General features: G+C 37.3%; 1 protein-coding gene across 3 annotated transcripts in view; it reads right to left on the bottom strand.

The window, feature by feature from the left end:
* JAKMIP2 (janus kinase and microtubule interacting protein 2) overlaps positions 1-19,637 on the bottom strand; it is a 225,893-nt gene that overhangs the window by 73,923 nt on the left and 132,333 nt on the right. For all 3 annotated transcript variants that reach the window (XM_001380683.5, XM_007474041.3, XM_056811596.1), the window contains exons 3-4: positions 11,319-11,816; positions 797-1,006 (exon numbers count right to left, since the gene is read on the bottom strand). In XM_001380683.5, the coding sequence (XP_001380720.2) occupies positions 797-1,006; positions 11,319-11,816 (708 nt within the window). The remainder of the gene's footprint in view (positions 1-796; positions 1,007-11,318; positions 11,817-19,637) is intronic.

Here is a 19,637-nt window from a genome sequence, read left to right as displayed (position 1 = left end):
GGTTAAAATCTGCCTGAACCTGTGCTCCATTTCCATGATGAGAAACACAAGGTTGCTTCCACACTACAGTGAGGCATTTGAATGGAACTTAAGTTGAGATTTTTTTTAAATTGCATTGAATTAATCAGTGTATTATAGGTACTAAATAATCATCAAGATATAAGATAATTTGGTAGGTCTAATTATTAAAAATAAAACAAAATAAAAACAAACATACATACTCATTTACATCACTACAGTTCTAAAAGTAATTTCTCTACTACTGATGGACATTGAGGGAATTTTGTGGGTAGTTAAATTAGACTAGAAGCTTTTAGGCAGCCATTCCGAAGGTTTCAATCTACTAATGGCTATTTTTGGAATCAGCAATGTATGATAAATGTTGACCCCCGTAGATTATGAATCTTTTGACCAACTTCCATTCTGTCTTCTTCCACTGGAGAAAATTACCAGTCTTGGCTGGAGGCAAAGTCGTTTGCCTCCAACATTTGATTCTGACCATAGGTTGGGAGTCAGGCAGGTTTCCTGGGGCTAAAACCACAGCTATAGGAGAAAGGAAGAGATATTTGTGAGACTCCTGGGGCATACTAATGGGGTGCCAACCAGACTGTTGCTTAGAGTTTAGAAATGCCCGTTATCTAGATGCTAGTGGCTTTGATAGGGGAAAGTAGGATTGCTTTTCTTTGAGGTGAACTGAGGTGGGGGAGGTGTTGAAAAGCCTAACCGGCTAACTGTAAAGTTGGAAAGAGTAAAGAAAAGATGGTAGCACAGTTCACATCCCTGGGACCAGACTTACAGGGCTGCCACAGTGGTCAGAGCCATCTCCAGCTCTTCCTGGAATTTCTCGTTTGGGGCTGCTCATGTTGCACTCAGCCTCCTTCACCAGGAAGAGTTGCTCATCCAAAGCTTCTTTTTGAAGCTGGAGCTTCTGGACATAGCCTGTCTGGGTCTCCAGCTCTTTTTCCAGGGAAAAGATGATCCTGTCCTTGGCCTTGATTTCATCCATCTAAATGAAAGGAGAAATTAGTCAAGGTCACAGAATCACAAGGCGACAGACTTGAAAAAGTCTTTAGGGATCCTCTGGTGCAACCCTATTTTATAGAAAGGGAAATCAAGGTGCTGAGAGAGAAGATTTGCACAGAGCTATAAAGATAGTAAACAGCAGAGTCACAGAAAGCAAGGGACAGGGTCTCAAGTCTTGTTGCTTCCAAAACCAGTCTTGTCTACCATATTATGTTTTCCTCTCATGTCACAAAAACTACGAGGGTACTAGCAAGGAGAGATTACCATGTTATCCTTGATCATCAGTTCTTTTGCTGCTGAATAATGTGAGAATTTATGTCTAATATCCATCATTTGTATGATAGGATTAGAGAATTTAACAATATGAGACTATTAATCTAATTCTTTAATATCTTAGATAAGAAAAAGGCATTTATTAAGCATCTACTATGTACCAGGCACTGTGCTAAGTGCTTTATAAAGATTATCTCATTTGATAAGTAAATGAAGATCAGAGAGAGGTAAAATTTAAGCATAGTAAGTAGAAAAAAACTAAGATTTAAATTCAAGTCTTTTGACATTAACTCTATATGTTCTGTTTTAGGAAGGAATTATACATCATAATTAGGTATAGGAGATGGACTTAAAAGTAGCTTATATATGTGAATGTGTGTTTAAAGTACTGTCCTTTGTTTATGGGTACATTATGGGGAGAAGGATGATGCATTCAGTTATAATAATTCCATGACATATGGGGAGAGCTGTGGTTCAATAGAAAGAATTCTTGGATTTGGAAGCATGAAACCTGGACTGGAATTCTAGTCCTGCCAGTTCCTGGATGTATGATTTTGGATAAATCTCTTCACCTGTCTGCCTCTCTGTTTTCTCATCTATAATTCCTGCTTCCTTAGGCTCCATGTAAACCACTCAGTCCTTTCTTTTATTCACTAAAATATATATATAAACCCCAAGTTCTTCAGTCCATTGAAAATTCCCATTCCCATAATGAACATTCCTATTCATGGTGCACTTTCCCAGAAACATTGTTCCCAGAGTCCATCTCTGTACATTACATGTTTATGACTCTGTGTGGTGGCCATGAGAACTGTCTCCCTTGTCCAGATCAAAGACTTGTTCTCTGTAACTACTTTAGGTATTCTGTGTTTTTCTAAGTTGACTCTATAAACAAGAATCTACCCTCCAAGCACATGCCTTTTTGTCTTTCCTAGACATATCTATCTGTCTATATTTAGGGTGACCTGCTCTACAACAGGGAAAGAATCAGTGAAGACTTCATTGACACAACATATTTTTTTATCCAAAGATTGCTAAAGGAAGCTGGGTTTCATAAACTAACCAGCATTCTATTTTTTTTCAATTTAAACATTATTTTATTTGGTTATTTTCAAACAATATTCCTTGGAAACAAAGATCCTTTTCTTATCCTCCCCCCTCCCACTGCCCCTCCCCTAGCCAAGGCACAATTCCACTGGGTATCACATGTGTCCTTGCATCAAACCCATTTCCATGTTGTTGGTATTTGTATTAAGGTGTTCATTTAGAGTCTTCCTCATTCCTGTCCCTTCCACCCCTGTGGCATTCTATTTCTTAAAGGACCAGAGAAGGGTAAATCAGTCACATTCTCCTAGCTTAGTAAAGCTGTGGGGATCTATCTAAATAGTCCTTCTCCTCCCTATGATGAAGTAAAAAGGAAGAACTGAGATCTCTAAGTCTCCTCTCCTCTTTTAAAATAACCACCAATTGGAATTGTGAATTGGTCCAAAGATTCTGGAAGGTAACTTGGAATTATGCCCAAAGGGCTTTAAAAGAATGCATGCCCTTTGATTCAGAGATACCACTACTAGGTTTCTACCCCAAAGAGATAATAATGAAAAATGTTTGTACAAAAATATTCCTAGCTGCACTCTTTGTGGTGGCAAAAAATTTGGAAAATGAGGGGATGCCCTTCAATTGGGGAATGGCTGAACACATGAAGATGATGGAATACTATTTTGGTATAAGGAACGATGAACTGGAGGATTTCTATATGAACTGAAAAGACCTCCAAGAACTGATGTGGAGCTAAATGGGCAGAATCAGGAGAATATTGTACACAGGAAGTGAAACATTATGGAATGATCAAATGTAATGGGCTTTGCTACTAATAGCAATGTAAAGATATAGAACAACCATGAGGGATTAATGAGAAAGAATGCTTTCCACAATTAGAGAAAGATCTATGGGATCAGAAACACAGAAGAAATACATATGATTTTTAAATTGTTTGTATGATATTGGATATGTGATTTTGGTTTTTAAAATATTACTCTATTATAAAAATGAATAATATGGAAATGGGTATTGAGTGATAATACATGTATAATCCAGTGGAATGCTTGTTGGCTCCAGGATTGGGGTGAGAAAAGGGGAGGGAAAAACATTTATCATGTAACCATGGAAAAATACTTTAAAATATATTTTTAAAATAAAGTTGAAAGAGACCTTTAAAAAATAAAATAAAATAAAATACCCACCAATTCAGATTGCCAGAGGAGGTCCAAATGGTATATTGTTATGTTAAATTAGAAAACTCGTATAAGACTGTGTTAGCTTCCTGTCTTTCCACACAGAGCCACATGTCCTTTTCTTTACTAACAGATTGCATGCCCTTATTGATAAATGATATTATACTCAAGAAATGGTCTCATTTTATTTATTGTTTAAAATTTCAGACATTACAGGTTGTTGTCCTTTATACTTAAAGAGGATCAAAATGATAGCACTATGTTGGGGTCATTTTATTACTGTAAAATGAATATAGCCCTCCAGAGTCTGTTGGAATTTGTCTCCATGCTATCCTGCTTGGTAACCCATCATTGGCAAGATGGTCATCTTAGCTCTTCTTGGAGTCTTATAATTGTGAATAGATGATTTGGTGCCCTGGGAAGGGCATTGGTCTTAACAGTAAAACATAGTTTGTAGACTGCCTTTGACACTTATTGGTTATCAGGCATGGTGGATAAAAGGTTGGGATTGGAATCAGGAAAACTTGAAAAAAAAATCTGCCTTCAGGTCTGCCTTATTAGCTGTGTGACCATGAGCAAGTCATTTAACTACTGTTTACTTCAGTTTCCTTAAACTACAAAATGGGCATAATAATAGTACTTACCTCCTAAGGTTGTTTTGAGGGTGAAAGGAAAAATCAAATGTGTAAAGTGCTGAACACAGTGCCTAGTAAATAACAGATACTTAATAAGCATTTCTTTCCCTTCCTTCCTATGTGATCATGGCCAAATCATCTCATCACTTTAAATCTCATTTTTCTGACTGGTCAAATAGAAATGGTAATTATTAGTTTGAGTATCAGCATTGTGGTTAGAGAGCCTGTCTTAAGAAACGCTTGGTTGGGTTCATATTCAAACTCTAAGACACACTGGGTGTATAACTCTGAACACATCACTTTTCTCAGGGTCCATTGCTTAAATTAGAAAGCAATGGTAGATCTACATTGGTAGAAAGTATTTCCACACCAGGAATTCTCTTCACTGGTGAACTCATAGATTCAGATTTTTTAAAAAAAGATTTTTTTATATTTTCAACACCCCAGGATGAAAGTCAGTTCAGTTGGGTTTTTTCAGTCATGTCCTACTGTCCATGTCCATGTCCATGTCCAAGACACCATTTGGAGTTTTCTTGGCAAAGATACTGGAATGGTTTGTAATTGCCTTCTCCAGCTTCTTTTACAGTTAGAAAAATTGAGGCAAACAGGGTTAAGTGATTTGCCCAGAACCACACAGCTAGTAAGTGTCTGGGGCTATAATTGCACTCAAAAGATGAGTCTTCTCAACACCAGGGCCAGCACTCTATCCATCTAGCTGCCTATTTTAAGAAAAGTGTATTATAAAATGTAAAGCACTATAGAAATGTTGGTCATTGTTATTAGAGCTGAAGAAAGTAGAGATTAATTACAAGCACATTCTTAAGTTGAGGTGGCTTGATATGAATGACTCTGGGTCTCATAGTCCTAAGAATTTAGAGAAGTCCTGACATATGATCTGTTTTCCTCATCCATGTCCCAGAAGAACCAAAGCTCAGTGATAATATCACAAATTCAGGGGGAGAAGTTAGTGGTTATAAGCAGCAAGGATGTTCCCAGATGATGTGATTCAGTGATCTATGTAGCAGTTTAGGAGCATATACTTCGAGATAGAAGGAGCCCTAGAGGCCATGTAGATCCAAGGCCTTATTTTACAAATAAACTCATTGAAGTCCACAACATTTACATGACTTGCAAGGGGACATAGGTAGTAAGTGCCCATGGCAAGACTTGAACATAACCGCTCTTATTACAACTTCTGTGCTTTTCTCATTGTTCTAGACTGGGCTATCAGAGGACTATTTGTGTGTGAGAGGCCCCCTATACCTTGAAATGCTTTGAGAGCTGTGGGGAAACTGAGTCCCCCAAAGCCTGAAATAATTTGCCTCAGTTCATCTGGAAAGTATCCAAGCTCTCACTCAAATCATGACTGTTTTGAATTAAACCCAGGACTCTTCTTATTACATCACATTGCTGATTTTCATAACATAAAATTCACTGGATTCCATTCTTTTCTAGAGAGGAGGCATACTAATGTCATTATACCTTTTGCATATTGGTGAATATCTGTGAGTCACTGGCTGTGTCCAAGTCACTTTTATCTGTCCTCTAACTCTGCTGCTGTCACACTATTTCAAGCCCTCATTACCTCTCATGGAGATCATTATAAATAGCCTATTGACCTGCATCCTTGACTTCCTTCAATCCCTCTTTCAGAGAGCTGCCAAAAGAATCTTCCTGATGCACAGCTCTGACCATGTCTCTCTCCTGCTCAGAAGCCTCCCATGGCTTCCTTTTGCCCTTCAGAATAGGTCTTTCTGACTCAAAGGCCAGGTCGCTACCCACTCTACTACGCTATCTCTCCTCTACAATACCGGGCAATAATGTTGGCCCTATTAACCCTAGGTATTTGTGAAGATCAAAGCAAATTCATTTGTAACTACATAATGCACTTTGTAAACTTCATAGCGCCATATCAGCGCCAACCATTAGACTTAAAGCTCCTCTACTGGATTACAGAATCAGAACCGGAAAGGACATCGTTATGTTCCAGTTTCACAGATTCTCCATTCTAGCCAAATTTGAGACTCTTCATTCTCTGTCCCACTTGGACTTCTCCTGCCTCCATTTATTTACAGAGACCTAGAAGACACTCCTTCCATAAGTGTGCCTATTAAAATCCTTCTGTGCCTACAGGGCTTTACCTTGGTATCCTTCCATTCAATTTAACCACTATTTACCAAATACCTAGGAAGTCTGACTTTTAAAAAAGTCCTTACTTTCAAAAAGCTCATATACCCATAACTTCTGTATTAGAATTAATACTACATAGTAATTCCAAGGCAAGAATTGGTGCCTGATTGGTACATTAAATAATGTCCCACTGACTTTAAAAGAAGATATATTCAATTCTGCAGGCTTAGAGGATATAGTCAGGACTGGAGTAAAGTAGATTTCAGTTTGACCTTAGACACTTACTAGCTGTGTGACCCTGGGCAAGTCACTTAACTCTGTTTATCTCATTTTCCTCATCCGTAAAATGAGCTGGAGAAGGAAATGGCAGACTAGTTTGGTTTTTTGCCAAGAAAACTCCAAATGAGATCACAAAGAGTCAGACACGACTGAACAACAACATCTTCTTCAACATATCCCTAACTCTCAGGTGCTACATGGACACTAGAAACCAAAAAAAATCCAATCTTGCACTCATTTGAAGAACCCATTCATTTGGCAGATTGGTGACTTGTCATTTCATTGACAGTTTTCCAAAGCCCTCGTTACTTTATATTTAACTACATATTGGTATAACATACACAGTGAATATTCAGGTAAAACATCTCTGCTGTATTTTTTTAAAAAGACAGCAAGTATTTTGTTATTGCCCATTGAAAGACAATCCCAGAGCCAGTTTTCAGAGGATAATTAGAGTGGAAACAACATGTTCTTTGCCTCCCCCCAACTCCTGTGATAAAGAGCTTTGCAAAGCAGATGTAGGGTAATGACAATGGTTATGGCCTTGAGGTCAGGAGGGCCAGGCTACTCAACTCTCCCTTTTACTAGCTATGTGAGGGTAAGCCAGTCACTCTTACTGTTATGGCAGAGAGGACTAGTTCTTGGATCAGACAACCTGGGTTGAAATCCTACCTCTCATGTTTACTGCTTATGGGACTTTGAACAAATAATATAATCTCTCTACTCCTCAGTTTCAGGGGTTTGGAACCAGATGATCCATAAGGTTCTCTCCAGCTCTGGAATTATGAACTTGTGATCAAAAATTCTTCTCTGGGTCTCAGATTTCCTCCACTATAAAATGAGAACAGAGTATACCCCTCAAAGTTATTTCCAGCTTGAGCAATCTTTGATTCAAAACTCTAAGAATTTTTTAAAAATGAAAATCTGCATTCTTTTAAAATAGGCACTTTTAGGTCCTCTGAAATAAAAAAAAAAATCCTAAACTGCAACATTGGTGGCTTTCAACTTTTGACTACTACAGAGAATTTATTTTTATTGTCATTTATTGATGATGATGATAATAATGATGACAATTATAACAGTAGCTAACATTTTATATAGCACCTATGTACCAGGCACTGTGCCAAGGGCTTTACAATCATTATATTATTTGATCCTCACAACAACTCTAACTAGATGATATTATCATCAGCATTTTACATATGAGAAAACTAAGGCAAACAGAAACTAAATGACTTGCCCAGGGTCACACTACTAGGAAGTGTCTAGGGCTAGATTTGAACTCAAATTTTCCTGACTCCAGGTCTGGTGTTCTATCAATTATACCACCTAGAATATGATCATGATGATATTAAGAATACTTTAAGGTCTGATCTGTCATTTATACAAGTGTAAAAGTAATTTTAGGGGTTGGACTAGGTGTACTCTAAGGTTACAATTCTAGATCTAGAACTCAATGACTAGTAAGATCTCTCTTGGCTCCAAATGTGAGGTCATGTGTGACAGGGGAATAAAGAAGGGAACACCTTGATTGTGGGATTATAAATCACAGAATGGGAAGACTGAGATGGACAAATACAAACTATGACTAGGCTTATCTATAGGGATAATGAAAGAAACCCCTCTGCTTTTATTTTTTTAAAAGTTCTAATAAGGGAACAATTCTCATTATAAAAGGAAGCTAGAAGGTCCATTGGTGTCATATACCAATGGAAAGAAGTCAGCAAAAATAAATGCTTTATATGGCAAATCAATGGCAGGCACTTGTGGATTTCACCTTGAGAAAGACCTGAATAGCAAACCATTGAAAGTGACTTCCCTCCTCCTTCCATTTATCTGATATTTAAATAGTTCATGGTCTCCTACTCCTTTCTATTAGCCAATGACCAAGAGCATGACAGAGCCCATGTTAATCTGCATGCCTTTGAGTTTTGGGAGATGTTAGTAATTGTATTAAACAGAATCATGAATGGAATAGTGAGAAAAAAAGAGTCATAGTTGTTAAGCTAGAAGGGACCTCAGAGGTTATTTAGTCTCAGAGGTCATTTGGTTTAATTCCCTATTTTTTTTTCAAATTAAGATATTGGTACTCAAGAGATGGGAAGGAAGTTGCCCAAGGTAACATTGGCATTAAATAGCAGAGCTAAAATGCGGTCCAAGGCTTCCATCTCCAAATCTAGTGTTCTTTCCTCTATCTCAAAAAACGCAAAACAAGTGGAACAAAAACAATTTTCAAAAATTATGATTCATTTCAGAACACAGTAGGGCTGTGCATATTGGGGTAAAAAAAAAACCAGACTGGTGCCATGATGATTATACTCATTTGATGACTTCTTAGATCCAATGTTTCAATTGGCTGAGTGTTTCCTGAGATCCACACAGGTTCTATCCCCTCCATGAGTGGCTGTGAGGGGGAAAGTCACTCCTAAGGGTTCTCACTTCTGGAGTGAACCCTTCTGCCCTTAGCTACATTAAATCGTCAGATGAAAGACACATGATTTATCACTGAACTCTCCTGGCAAACAGTCTTGGAGGGCCTGCCACAGCTAGCATTCCACTGAAATGGTCTTAACGTTTCAAGACATCAAGAAAGGAAACTCACAATAGTGTCTTTACAGATTTAAAATTTAAGGCAAACAAAGCACCTAATTACTGTCAAGAGCAGATCTTTGAAATTACTCATTTAAAATCTTTAAGTCATCTAGGAAATAGATTTTCCAAAGAAACCAACATATTGGGAAGACGAGGTTCATTTTAATGACAGAGGACTTTTAAAATTTTACTCTAATTTGGAGTTTCACACACTAACTACTCTGGTATTAGGTGCTTAAAGGGCTTCTTTTCCTTGACTTTGTTGTTCAAAGTCACCATAGGGTGCTTTTGTTAGATCTTGCTTACAATAGCTAGATTATAAAATAAGGGTAAGAGAACCACATGTCTCTTTCTTGGAGAATCATATCATCAAGAAGGAGAATCTCTTTAGGAGAATATATAAGACTAGAAAACACACTATTAAATAAGTGGCTATTAAGGATTGTTTCACTTTCATTATGGTCCCCATCTTAGAAACCTTCTTTGGGAAAGGCAGTTTCTATTTTTAAATGATTTGATCACATGTATTTTTGGATTCTGCTTTTAAGTGTGAGTCCTTGGACAGCTGACCAGGAAAATCTACTTAAGATATTCCCAGAGGCATTTTGAAAATCACAAGGGTGACTCTTAAAAAATAATCCAACTCTAATAACTCACAAAAACAAAATGATTTGAAAAAAAGTGGCTATAATTAAATAGCTCCCATTTCTAAAGTGCTTTAAGATAAGTAAAACACTCTATGCTTTTGCAGCAATCCTGTAAGTTAGGTACAAAAAATATTAGTATCCTCTGTTTATAACTAACAAAGGAACATTGTACCAATTTTGCAAATGAAGAAACTGAGGCCCAGGGAAGAGGAATGACTGGTATATAAATGTTAAGAGAGATTCAAACTCACATCTCCTGAGAACGAATTCAGTGCTCTTGGTTATCTCTATTTACGTAACTGCTTATTGACATCTGGGTCAAAAGGAATCCATTTATAAATACTTATATAAAAGTGCTTGATGAGAAGCACCATGGTATAGATAGTCAGGGGACCCTGAGTTAGAATTTTAGCCCAGTCACTTACTAACTGGGTATTACTTTGAGCAAGTTAAACTCACTTCTCAATACCTTGATTTTCTTATCTGCAAAATGAAGATAATAATTCCCGTACTGGATATTTCACAAGGGAGAGGAATGCATATAATAAAAAAACCTTTAGGCATTCATGGGGTCATAGGATCATAAATTCATAGGACTGTAGGGATCATAGATCTAGAACTTCAGAAAGGGCCCTTTTAGTACAACTCCCTCATTTTATGGATGAAGAAATTTACACACATGGAGGTTAAGCGACTTGTAAGGAGTAATCATTGTCAGAGGCAAGATATGACCTTATGTCTTCTGATTGCAGAGCCTATTTCTTCTGCCATTGTATCTTCTACCTCATTTTGATTAAGTTGGAATCTGAGACTTAGAATGAAAGAGAGTTGACTAAGGTCATATGCTAAATTAATAAAGGAGACAAAGTTTGAACCCAGGTCTTTTTCCTTCTAAGCTGTGTGACAGAGGCTGGCACTAGAAAAAAATGCCAGGCTGAAGAGTATGTGAAATTGGGCACCTCGATGGGGGAGGGGTCCCAAGAATGAAATCGGAAGGAGGAGAAGACTCTGGCAGAGAGAGCAGTGAGGTGCTCAATTTCACATACTCTTCGGCCTGGCATGTTTTCCTAGTGCCAGCCTCTGTCACAGCTGATGTTATATTTTTTCTTCCATTATGGCTATATTTTCTATTATTATTTAGGATAACTGTAAGCTTTTAAACCCTTAGGTATTTTTCATCCTTTGTAAACCTTTAAGCACCATAGAAATGTGAGCTTTTAATATAATTAAGCATTAAAAGAGCACAATTTCCAGGATGGAAAGGTGAAGTCAAAGGATTTTAATTCCCCAGGCTCAATTCTCTGCGTGTGTATGTGTGTGTGTGTGTTATGCTGAATACAATTCCCTTGAGTTTTCAGGGAAGGGTATCAGTTCATCAGGCAATAGGGACAATGATAGGGAGATATATTTTCCAAAGATCAAGCTGTTATGGTAATAAAGCAATCTCAGCAACAATGGAAGTATGTGAAATCACATTCCATCAATCCCTGCCAAGTAGTTCTACTAACCAGCCTCCGGATGTCTCTCTCACATTCCCATTTGATCTTGGAGATGGCTTCCTGGTGGGACTGGTGCTCACTCCGTAAGTCCCCAGCTTTGATTTTGTCAGCCTGGATCATATTGTTCAGTGCCTCATCCACCTGTTTTTTGGCTGACTTGAGGTCAGTGATCTCCTGTAGAAGCTTGAGACGTTCTGAATCAAAGAGTTTCCGGGCCTCCTCACGGGCCTCAATGGTCAACGCTGTCCTTACTTTGTCACTGCTTCCATCCCGGAGGGCAAACAGAGCTGACTTGAGCCTCTGGATCTCCCCATCACGCACTTTGACCGTCCGTGCCATCTCCTGCTCATGCTGCTTGATCAGATTCTCTCGGACAGCCTGCAGTTCCTTCATTTTTTCCTCATGGAGTTTGGCCTTGAGCTCTGTGACCAGGACTGTATGTTTGCGCTGCTCCAGTTCACGGATCCGTTTTGTTTCTTGGGTTTTCTCTCTTTCGAGCTTTGCCACCTAGAACAGAAAAGGAAAATAAAGAATTAGGAGAAGAACATTCATGGAACATTTTAATGTGTGCTACTTCTTTTTATATCTTATTGGATCCTTATACCAACCCATTATATTGGCTCTATTATAATTCTTATTTTATAGATGAGGAAACTAATACTTATAGTGCATGAGGTTAGATTTAAACTCATCTTTTTTCTTCACTAACTTCTTCCTTTAGCCCTTCCACTGATTTTATACTATTAAGAATCCACTCAGATGCATAAATATATAAATGTGAGTGTATATATATATATATATACACACATATATAATATGTGCATGTATATATATAATATATACATATTATATATATACAACTAGAGTTAAAATAGGTTGGTAATAAGAGAAATGGAAAAAGGAACAAAATGGGGTAAATTTATATGTCACAAAGAAGCACATGTTGGGGGGGGAGAATATCAATACACTGGAAGGGTAAAGAGGTTGAAGATAGGAAATACTCAACTCTTATGTGCATTGAAATTGACTCAAAGAAGGAAGAACAATCAAATACATTGGGGCAGATAATTAATTTTGCCCTATAGGGAAGTAGAAGGGTAACAAACAGACTGGTGGGGAGGGAAGCAATACAAGGGAGGGAGAGGGTGGGGGGTAGCTTAAAAAGACTGTAAAGAAAATAAGAGAGGGATAAGAAGGGAGGGGGGTAGAAAGGGAAGTAAAATAGGGTGGGAATTAGGGGGACAGATTAAAAACAAAACACTGGTGTAGAAGGAAATAGTGAAAGAAGAAAGGGCAGGACTAGGAGTGGAAATTAAAATGCTGGGAAATACACAGCTCGTAATCATAACTCTGAATGTGAATGGAATGAACTCACCCATAAAGCACAAGCAAATAGCAGAGTGGATTAGAAACCAAAACTCTACCATATGCTGTCTACAAAAAACACACATGAGGAAGGTAGACACACATAGCGTAAAAGGAAGAGCATGGAGCCAAATCTTTGGGCATCAATTGTGAAAAAGAAGGCAGGAGTAGCAATCATGATATCTGACAAAGCCAAAGTAAAAACAGATCTAGTCAAAAGAGATAGGTAATGTAATTACATCTTGATAAAAGGCAGTATAGACAATGAAGCAATATCAGTACTCAACATGTATGCACCAAATGGCATAGCATCCAAATTTATAATGGAGAAACTAGTGGAGCTCAAGGATGAAATAGATAGAAAAAAACTATACCAGTGGGAGTCCTGAACCATCCTCTATTGGAACTAGATAAATCAATCGAAAAATGAATAAGAAAGAGGTAAGAGAAGGGAATGAAATCTTTAGAAAATTAGAGTTAGTTGAAATGTGGAGAAAAATAAATAGGGACAAAAAAGGAATACACCTTCTTTTCAGCAGCACATGGTACATTCACAAAGATTGACCATGTACTAGGACATAAAAACATTGCAAACAAGTACAAAAGAGCAGAAATAATAAATGCAACCTTCTCAGACCAAAATGCAATGAAAATAATAATTACTAAGGGTACATGGAGAGGCAAATAAAAAATTAATTGGAAATTAAACAATAAGATTCTCTAAAATTGGTTAGTTAAAGAACACATCATAGAAACAATGATTTCATTGAAGAAAATGACAATGATGAGACATCCTTTCAAAATATATGGGATGCAGCCAAAGCACTATTCAGGGGAAAATTTATATCCTAATTAACAAATTAGGGAGGACAGAGGTCAATAAATTGGGCATGCAAATTAAAAAACTAGAAAGTGAACAAATTAAAAATCCTCAGATGAAGACTAAATTAGAGATCCTAAAAATCAAAGGAGAAATTAATAAAATTGAAAAAAGAACTATTGATTTAATAAATAAGACTAGAAGCTTGTACTTTGAAAAAACAAATAAAATAGACAAAGTACTGGTCAATATAAGAAGAAAACCAAATTGACAGTATCCAAGATGAAAAGGGAGACCTCACCTCTAATGAAGAGGAAATTAAGGCAATCATTAAAAATTATTATGCCCAAAAATATGGCAATAAATGTGGCAATCTAGGTGATATGGATGAATATTTACAAAAATATAAATTGCCTAGACTAACAGTGGAAGAAATAGAATACCTAAATAACCCCATATCAGAAAAAGAAATCAAACAAGTCATCAAAGAACTCCCTAAGAAAAAATCCCCAGGACCAGATGGATTCACAAATGAATTCTATCAAACATTCAAAGAACAAAGCCAGGCAGGTCAAAAACAGAGAAAGAAAACTACAAACCAATCTCCTTAATGAACATAGATGCAAAAATCTTAAATAGGATACTAGCAAAAAGACTCCAGCAAGTCATCACAAGGGTTATTCACTTTGACCAGGTAGGAATTCCATGTGAACTGGAATGACCTACAGGAATTGAGGCAGAGTGAAAGGAGCAGAACCAGCAGAACATTGTACACAGAGACTGATGTGGTACAATCAAATGTAACAGACTTGCCCATTAGTGGCAATGCAGTAATCCTGAACAACCCACATGGATCTATGAGAAAGAACACTATCCACATTCAGAGGAAAAACTGTGGGAGTAGAAATACAGAAGAAAAACAATTGCTTGAATACATGGGTCGAGGGGATATGATGGGGATATAGACTCTAAATGAACATCCTAGTGCAAACATCAACAACATGGAAATAGGTTCTGATCAAGGATACCTATAATACCCAGTGGAATTGCGCATCAGCTACAGGAAGTTGGGGGAGGGAAGGGAGGGAAAGAAAATAATTCTTGTAACCAAGGAATAATGTTCTAAATTGACTAAAATTTTTTTAAAAAAGAATCCACTCAGGATGGGGTTTGGAAACTAGACATTTTTCCCCTTTGGTTTCCCCTGCCTTGCCCTCCTTTGCATTCCCGCATTGCTCAGAACTTATATGGGCTAATTGGTTACTCGCATGTCTTGGATGACATAGGAATCGCCAGTTTCTTCAACTGAGATAGAAAGCCATTAGGTCTTACCAATTGCCCTTCCACTGTTTCCTTCTTTTCTTCAGTCTGTAGGCTTTACCATTTGCCCTGAATTTATACCCTGCCATCTGACGTACTGATGCAACCTGGGGCTCTTATAACTTGCCACTAAACTCTTAGAACATCCAGGCTTTTGTACAGACCCTACAGCTGGATGTTCTTTGATATATAGTCTCCCTAAGTTATAGTGAAAACATCTGGACAGAAAAGACTATGCTGCTGTTATTTTTTTCTTTTTGCATCCCCAGTGCTTAGAATAATCCTTGGCACACACTAAACTCTAAAATAAAATATTTTTCTTTTCCTCCCTCCCTCCATTCCTGGCTTCCTTCCTTCTTTCTTTTCTTCTTTCCTTTCCTTACTTTCATCCATGCCAAGGAAGTCTGTTTTTTCATTTCACTACATTTGGTGATAAATGTTAAGGACAATACAAAAGAATTTTAAAAGAGCTGCATTAGGGACATGAGGAAGATAAGAAATGTGATTTGTCTACAGCCTTGGGTAGAAGAGATGACCAAGAGAGAGCAGAATTATTTAACTCTTCTTTTACTACTTCTATATTTTAAACCCCAAAAGAATGTTCTTTGGGTCAAGTGGAGAAGAAAAAAATAGTAGGCCCAAATTATTGGAAAGAATAGTAGGGCAGTGCTTATCTGTTCTCAATAAATTCAGGTTACCAACCCCAGACAAACTATATCCCTGGGTGTCAAAAAACTGGTGGACCCATTTTGGCTCTATCATCTATCTTTGAAAGTCCACGGAAAACAAGAACTGAAGATGGTCGTTTGTCTCAATTTAAAAAAAATTGGAGGGTGAAACCTACAAATTAAAGAACAGTTAGTTTGACTCTTATTTCTGGCAAAACAATAGAACACGTTAGGAAGGGTTGATTTGTGAATATTTTTAGAAGGAAATACTCACTAAAATCCAACAGATATTATCAAGACAAGTCATTCCAGACAAAATTAATTCCCTTTTTAACAAAACCAAGCCTGGTATATGAGTGAAATGTCATAGATATAGTATGCCTAGCTTTCATCAAGATATTTTCCAAAGATGCTCTTGATATGGTGATTGACAAGATTGAGAGATGTGGGACAGTGAGATTAAAGAGAGATGGGTTTGAAATTTATTGAATGACTGGATCCAAATACTGGTTATTTATGGATCAAGAATTTAAAGGCTTGACCTTATATTTACTGAGGTTATCAGGGGGAATGAAGAATTACTTGAAAGAAGTAGTTTAAAAGGAAAACAAATAAAAAGCAATATGAAGAGGCAGAAGGGAATCTTAACGTAAATTAGGAAGTAGGATGGTAAAAGTGTGAGACAGACAATTAATGGAAGAAGAATCACTGAATTGTATAATGATATAAATGAAAGCATAACTTAGTGTTCTTCAATTTTGAAGATTTCACTGGAACTGGAAGATATTGCCAAAACACTGGATCAAAGTCAGGAACCAAAAAGATCTACATGGACTAGAAAAATGAGCCAAATCTGAGATAAAACATACAACAGATGATGGTCAAATTCAATATTTGAGTTCAAACAAATTGACTGCAGAAATATAAGACATGTATAGAATAGTCAAACAGTATTCCATATGGAAAATGTCTAGAAGTTTTAGGTCAGTATCATTAATGTACCATTAGGTAGCCCCTAAACTAATGAAATCTCAGGCTTGGTATATGGAATATTATGCTTAGATTTGAATACCACAAGTTAGGAAAGACATCAAAAAGTTGAGGAATGTCCAGGATGGTGAGATGCTTAGAAGTCATGTCATATAAGAACTGATGTAAAGGGAGTACTTAGTTTGTAGAGGATTGGAGAAGCATGAAAGAATTTTTTAATCCTTTGAAGTGGTATTATGGCATTTTCTCCAAGCTCCTAAAGCATTTTTATTATTCATTTCATTTATTCTCCTTATCTCTAGTGTCTAAGAGAGAATTATGGAGCCTCAACTAATTTATTGGCATAGTACATATTCTGCCTTTCGAGGCCTGGTCTTTTGAAATTATAACTTTAGTTATTTATAATGAAACTATTTGATTACATAGGTCCTTTCAATTTTTCCAAAGTCCTTGGGAGGGTTGCTTCCATATTGGTGGGACACTATATATATCTACTCTATTAGGACTCTTTATTTACCTAGACACTCAGTGTGGAAGAAGTTAGGAGAGAAGGAAGTGGAAAAGAAGGCAAATCTGCTCATTCAAAATTCCTGCCATCACTCTCTTCTTTCTTGCAAAGGGAAGCTAATCTCATCTAGTTTGCTTAAAAACTAATGGCAAGAGACAGCTGAAACATTTAGCCTTTGCCAAGCTTAAGATCAACCTTTTATTCAAGACTTCAGAATGATGAATGTGTGCTTTAGACACTTTGCTTTTTGAAAATATTTATTCTATTAATGAACTCAAATGCAATGGCTACAAATCTTAAAGAAAGAGAACGTTAGTTAGATGTTGGCTTATTCCTTTCCCTTTGCCTTTCCCAAAGTTAAATCGGGTCCCTCAGTGTGACCAGTAATTATCATAGAATGTCAGTAATGAAAGCCATCTTAAAATATTCCAATTCATATCTGCTGCCCTACTCTAGAACAAGATGCCCTGCCCAGGATAAACTTAATACTTCTAAACTTACTACTCATGCTGTTAATCTATTGATACCAACTCTCTTAGCTCCTCTCTCCCCTCTGATTGGAAGGCTGGAGGTCAGAATACCAAACTCCTCTCAATGTTTTTCTTTATAGAGCACAGAAACTGGACCCTCAGCTCATTACCCTTCGCATCTACTGCTTTTCCCGGTTTCAGTAAATTGCCCTAATGTCCCATCTCTCCCCTCAACATTCCTGTTTCCTTTTTTGTCTTGTCTTTCCTTGAAATTGTAAGATCCACGAGAGCAGTGTCTTTCTTTCTTCTTCTTTTTTTAATTTAATTTTTTTAACCCTCACCTTCCATCTTGGAATCAATACTGTGTATTGCTTCCAAGGCAGAAGAGTGGTATGGGCTAGGCAATGGGGGTTTAGTAACTTGCCCAGGGTCACAAAGCTGGGAAGTGTTTGAGGTCACATTTGAACCCAGGACCTCTCATCTCTGAGCCTGGCACTTAATCCACTGAGCCTCCTAGTTGCTCCCTTTCTGGTTCTTAATTGCATCCCCAGCATTTAGCACATTGCCTAGCACAAAGTAGACACTTAAAAATGTTTACTGAATTGACTGGGAATATACAATGCTGAAGGGACCTTAGAATTTAAAATGGAATGTTCTATGGAATCTTAGAATTGCCTCTGAAAGGCATCTTACAATATAGAACTTAGAGTTGGAATGGATTTAGAGCTCATCTAACCTCATCAGTTTCTAGTGCCCATTTAGATACTAGCTGTGTGACTCTGGACCACCGCTCTAAGCCTCACTTTCCTCATTCATAAAATGAGGTTAATTATAATACCTATTTTCCAAGGTTTTGAGATTCATGCAAGATAATGTCTAAAAGTTATTTTATAAGTGTTATAGCACTACATAAAGGGCAGTAGTAGTAATAGTAGTTGTTATTATTCATGAACACTGGAGACTTTATTTACTACTGAGATTGGATAAAAATTATTTCCTTAAAGTAAAATTTTACAATCCATTCAACTGACATTTATTAAGCCTCTTGTATCAAGTCTAGAGTACTGTGCAAAAGGGGGGAGTGGAGGTAGGAAGTGGTCTATAAAGTTAACTTTTATATAGTCTCCATTCTCATGGAACAATATTATGCAATAAATGCATCCCCTCCTCCCTTTTTGTGCGAGCATTTAAATTTGTGATGTTTTTGGCATAGGGATCTCTTGTGGCAGAAACTTCCTTATCTATACTATTCTTTGAGTTTTCCTGGTGTGTTGAGAGATTAAGACACAAACCCAGGGTCCCATAGGTTACTTGTCAGAGGCAAGACTTAAAGTAATTTTTTCTGACGATAAGCCTCATCTTATATTCACAAAAGAGGATATCCTTAATGCCATACTCTATTTGATAAGCACATTGGAGAAGGGGGAAACAAAGTGCTGTATGATATCAGAAGGAGGAGATTGTTACAGATTTTCTGTAAGGGTTGAGGATGGGCAGAGGAGGTAGAAAATCAGGATAATTTTCAGTCTTCTTGCTATGGTGAGGATCAGAGATGAGGACTTCTTAGGGAAGGGCAAGGCTAAAAATCCTGAGAAGTTGGAGATTTGGATGTCTGCTAGAGGGTTGCTCATCCAGTTCAAGACAAGCTTTCCTATTTGAAGGAACGAACTCAATTTTTCAATCTCTTTTGAAGCAGGCTTGCTAAAAACTCTGCAGGAATGATTGTCTCATATTTCAGGGAGAAGAAAAGGAGGGGCCTAGCCCTGTATAACATGCTGTCGTGGAGTTAGAAGAGTCGAATTAGAAATAGACTTTCAATCCCAGAGCTGCCAATTATTCCCTTTGTGACCATAGGCAAGTCATATGGCCTCTCTAGGCATCGATTGCCTTGGCTGTAAAATGAGAGAATTCAATTACATGATCTTTAAAGTTGCTTCCATTTCTAGACTGCTCCCTTACCAAGGGACAAGATAAAACTACTGGAATATAAATCCTGTAGTTTTGAGCAGGACAGAGCTTAGAGGTCATCCATTCTAATTCCCATAACTTTTCAAATGGGAAATAAGAAGTCCTGAGAAAGTCACATAACAAATTAGTGGCAGAGTACATAGTATCATAAAATCTCAGCATTAGAAAGGGTCTCAGAGGGCACATAGATCAATCTGATCACAATATTTAATTCCATAT

Source organism: Monodelphis domestica, chromosome 1 (assembly GCF_027887165.1).
Source record: "Monodelphis domestica isolate mMonDom1 chromosome 1, mMonDom1.pri, whole genome shotgun sequence".
In the NCBI taxonomy this organism is placed as follows: Eukaryota; Metazoa; Chordata; class Mammalia; order Didelphimorphia; family Didelphidae; genus Monodelphis; species Monodelphis domestica.
Note: the sequence above shows the minus strand (reverse complement) of the source record. Positions and strands in the feature narration are given on the sequence as shown.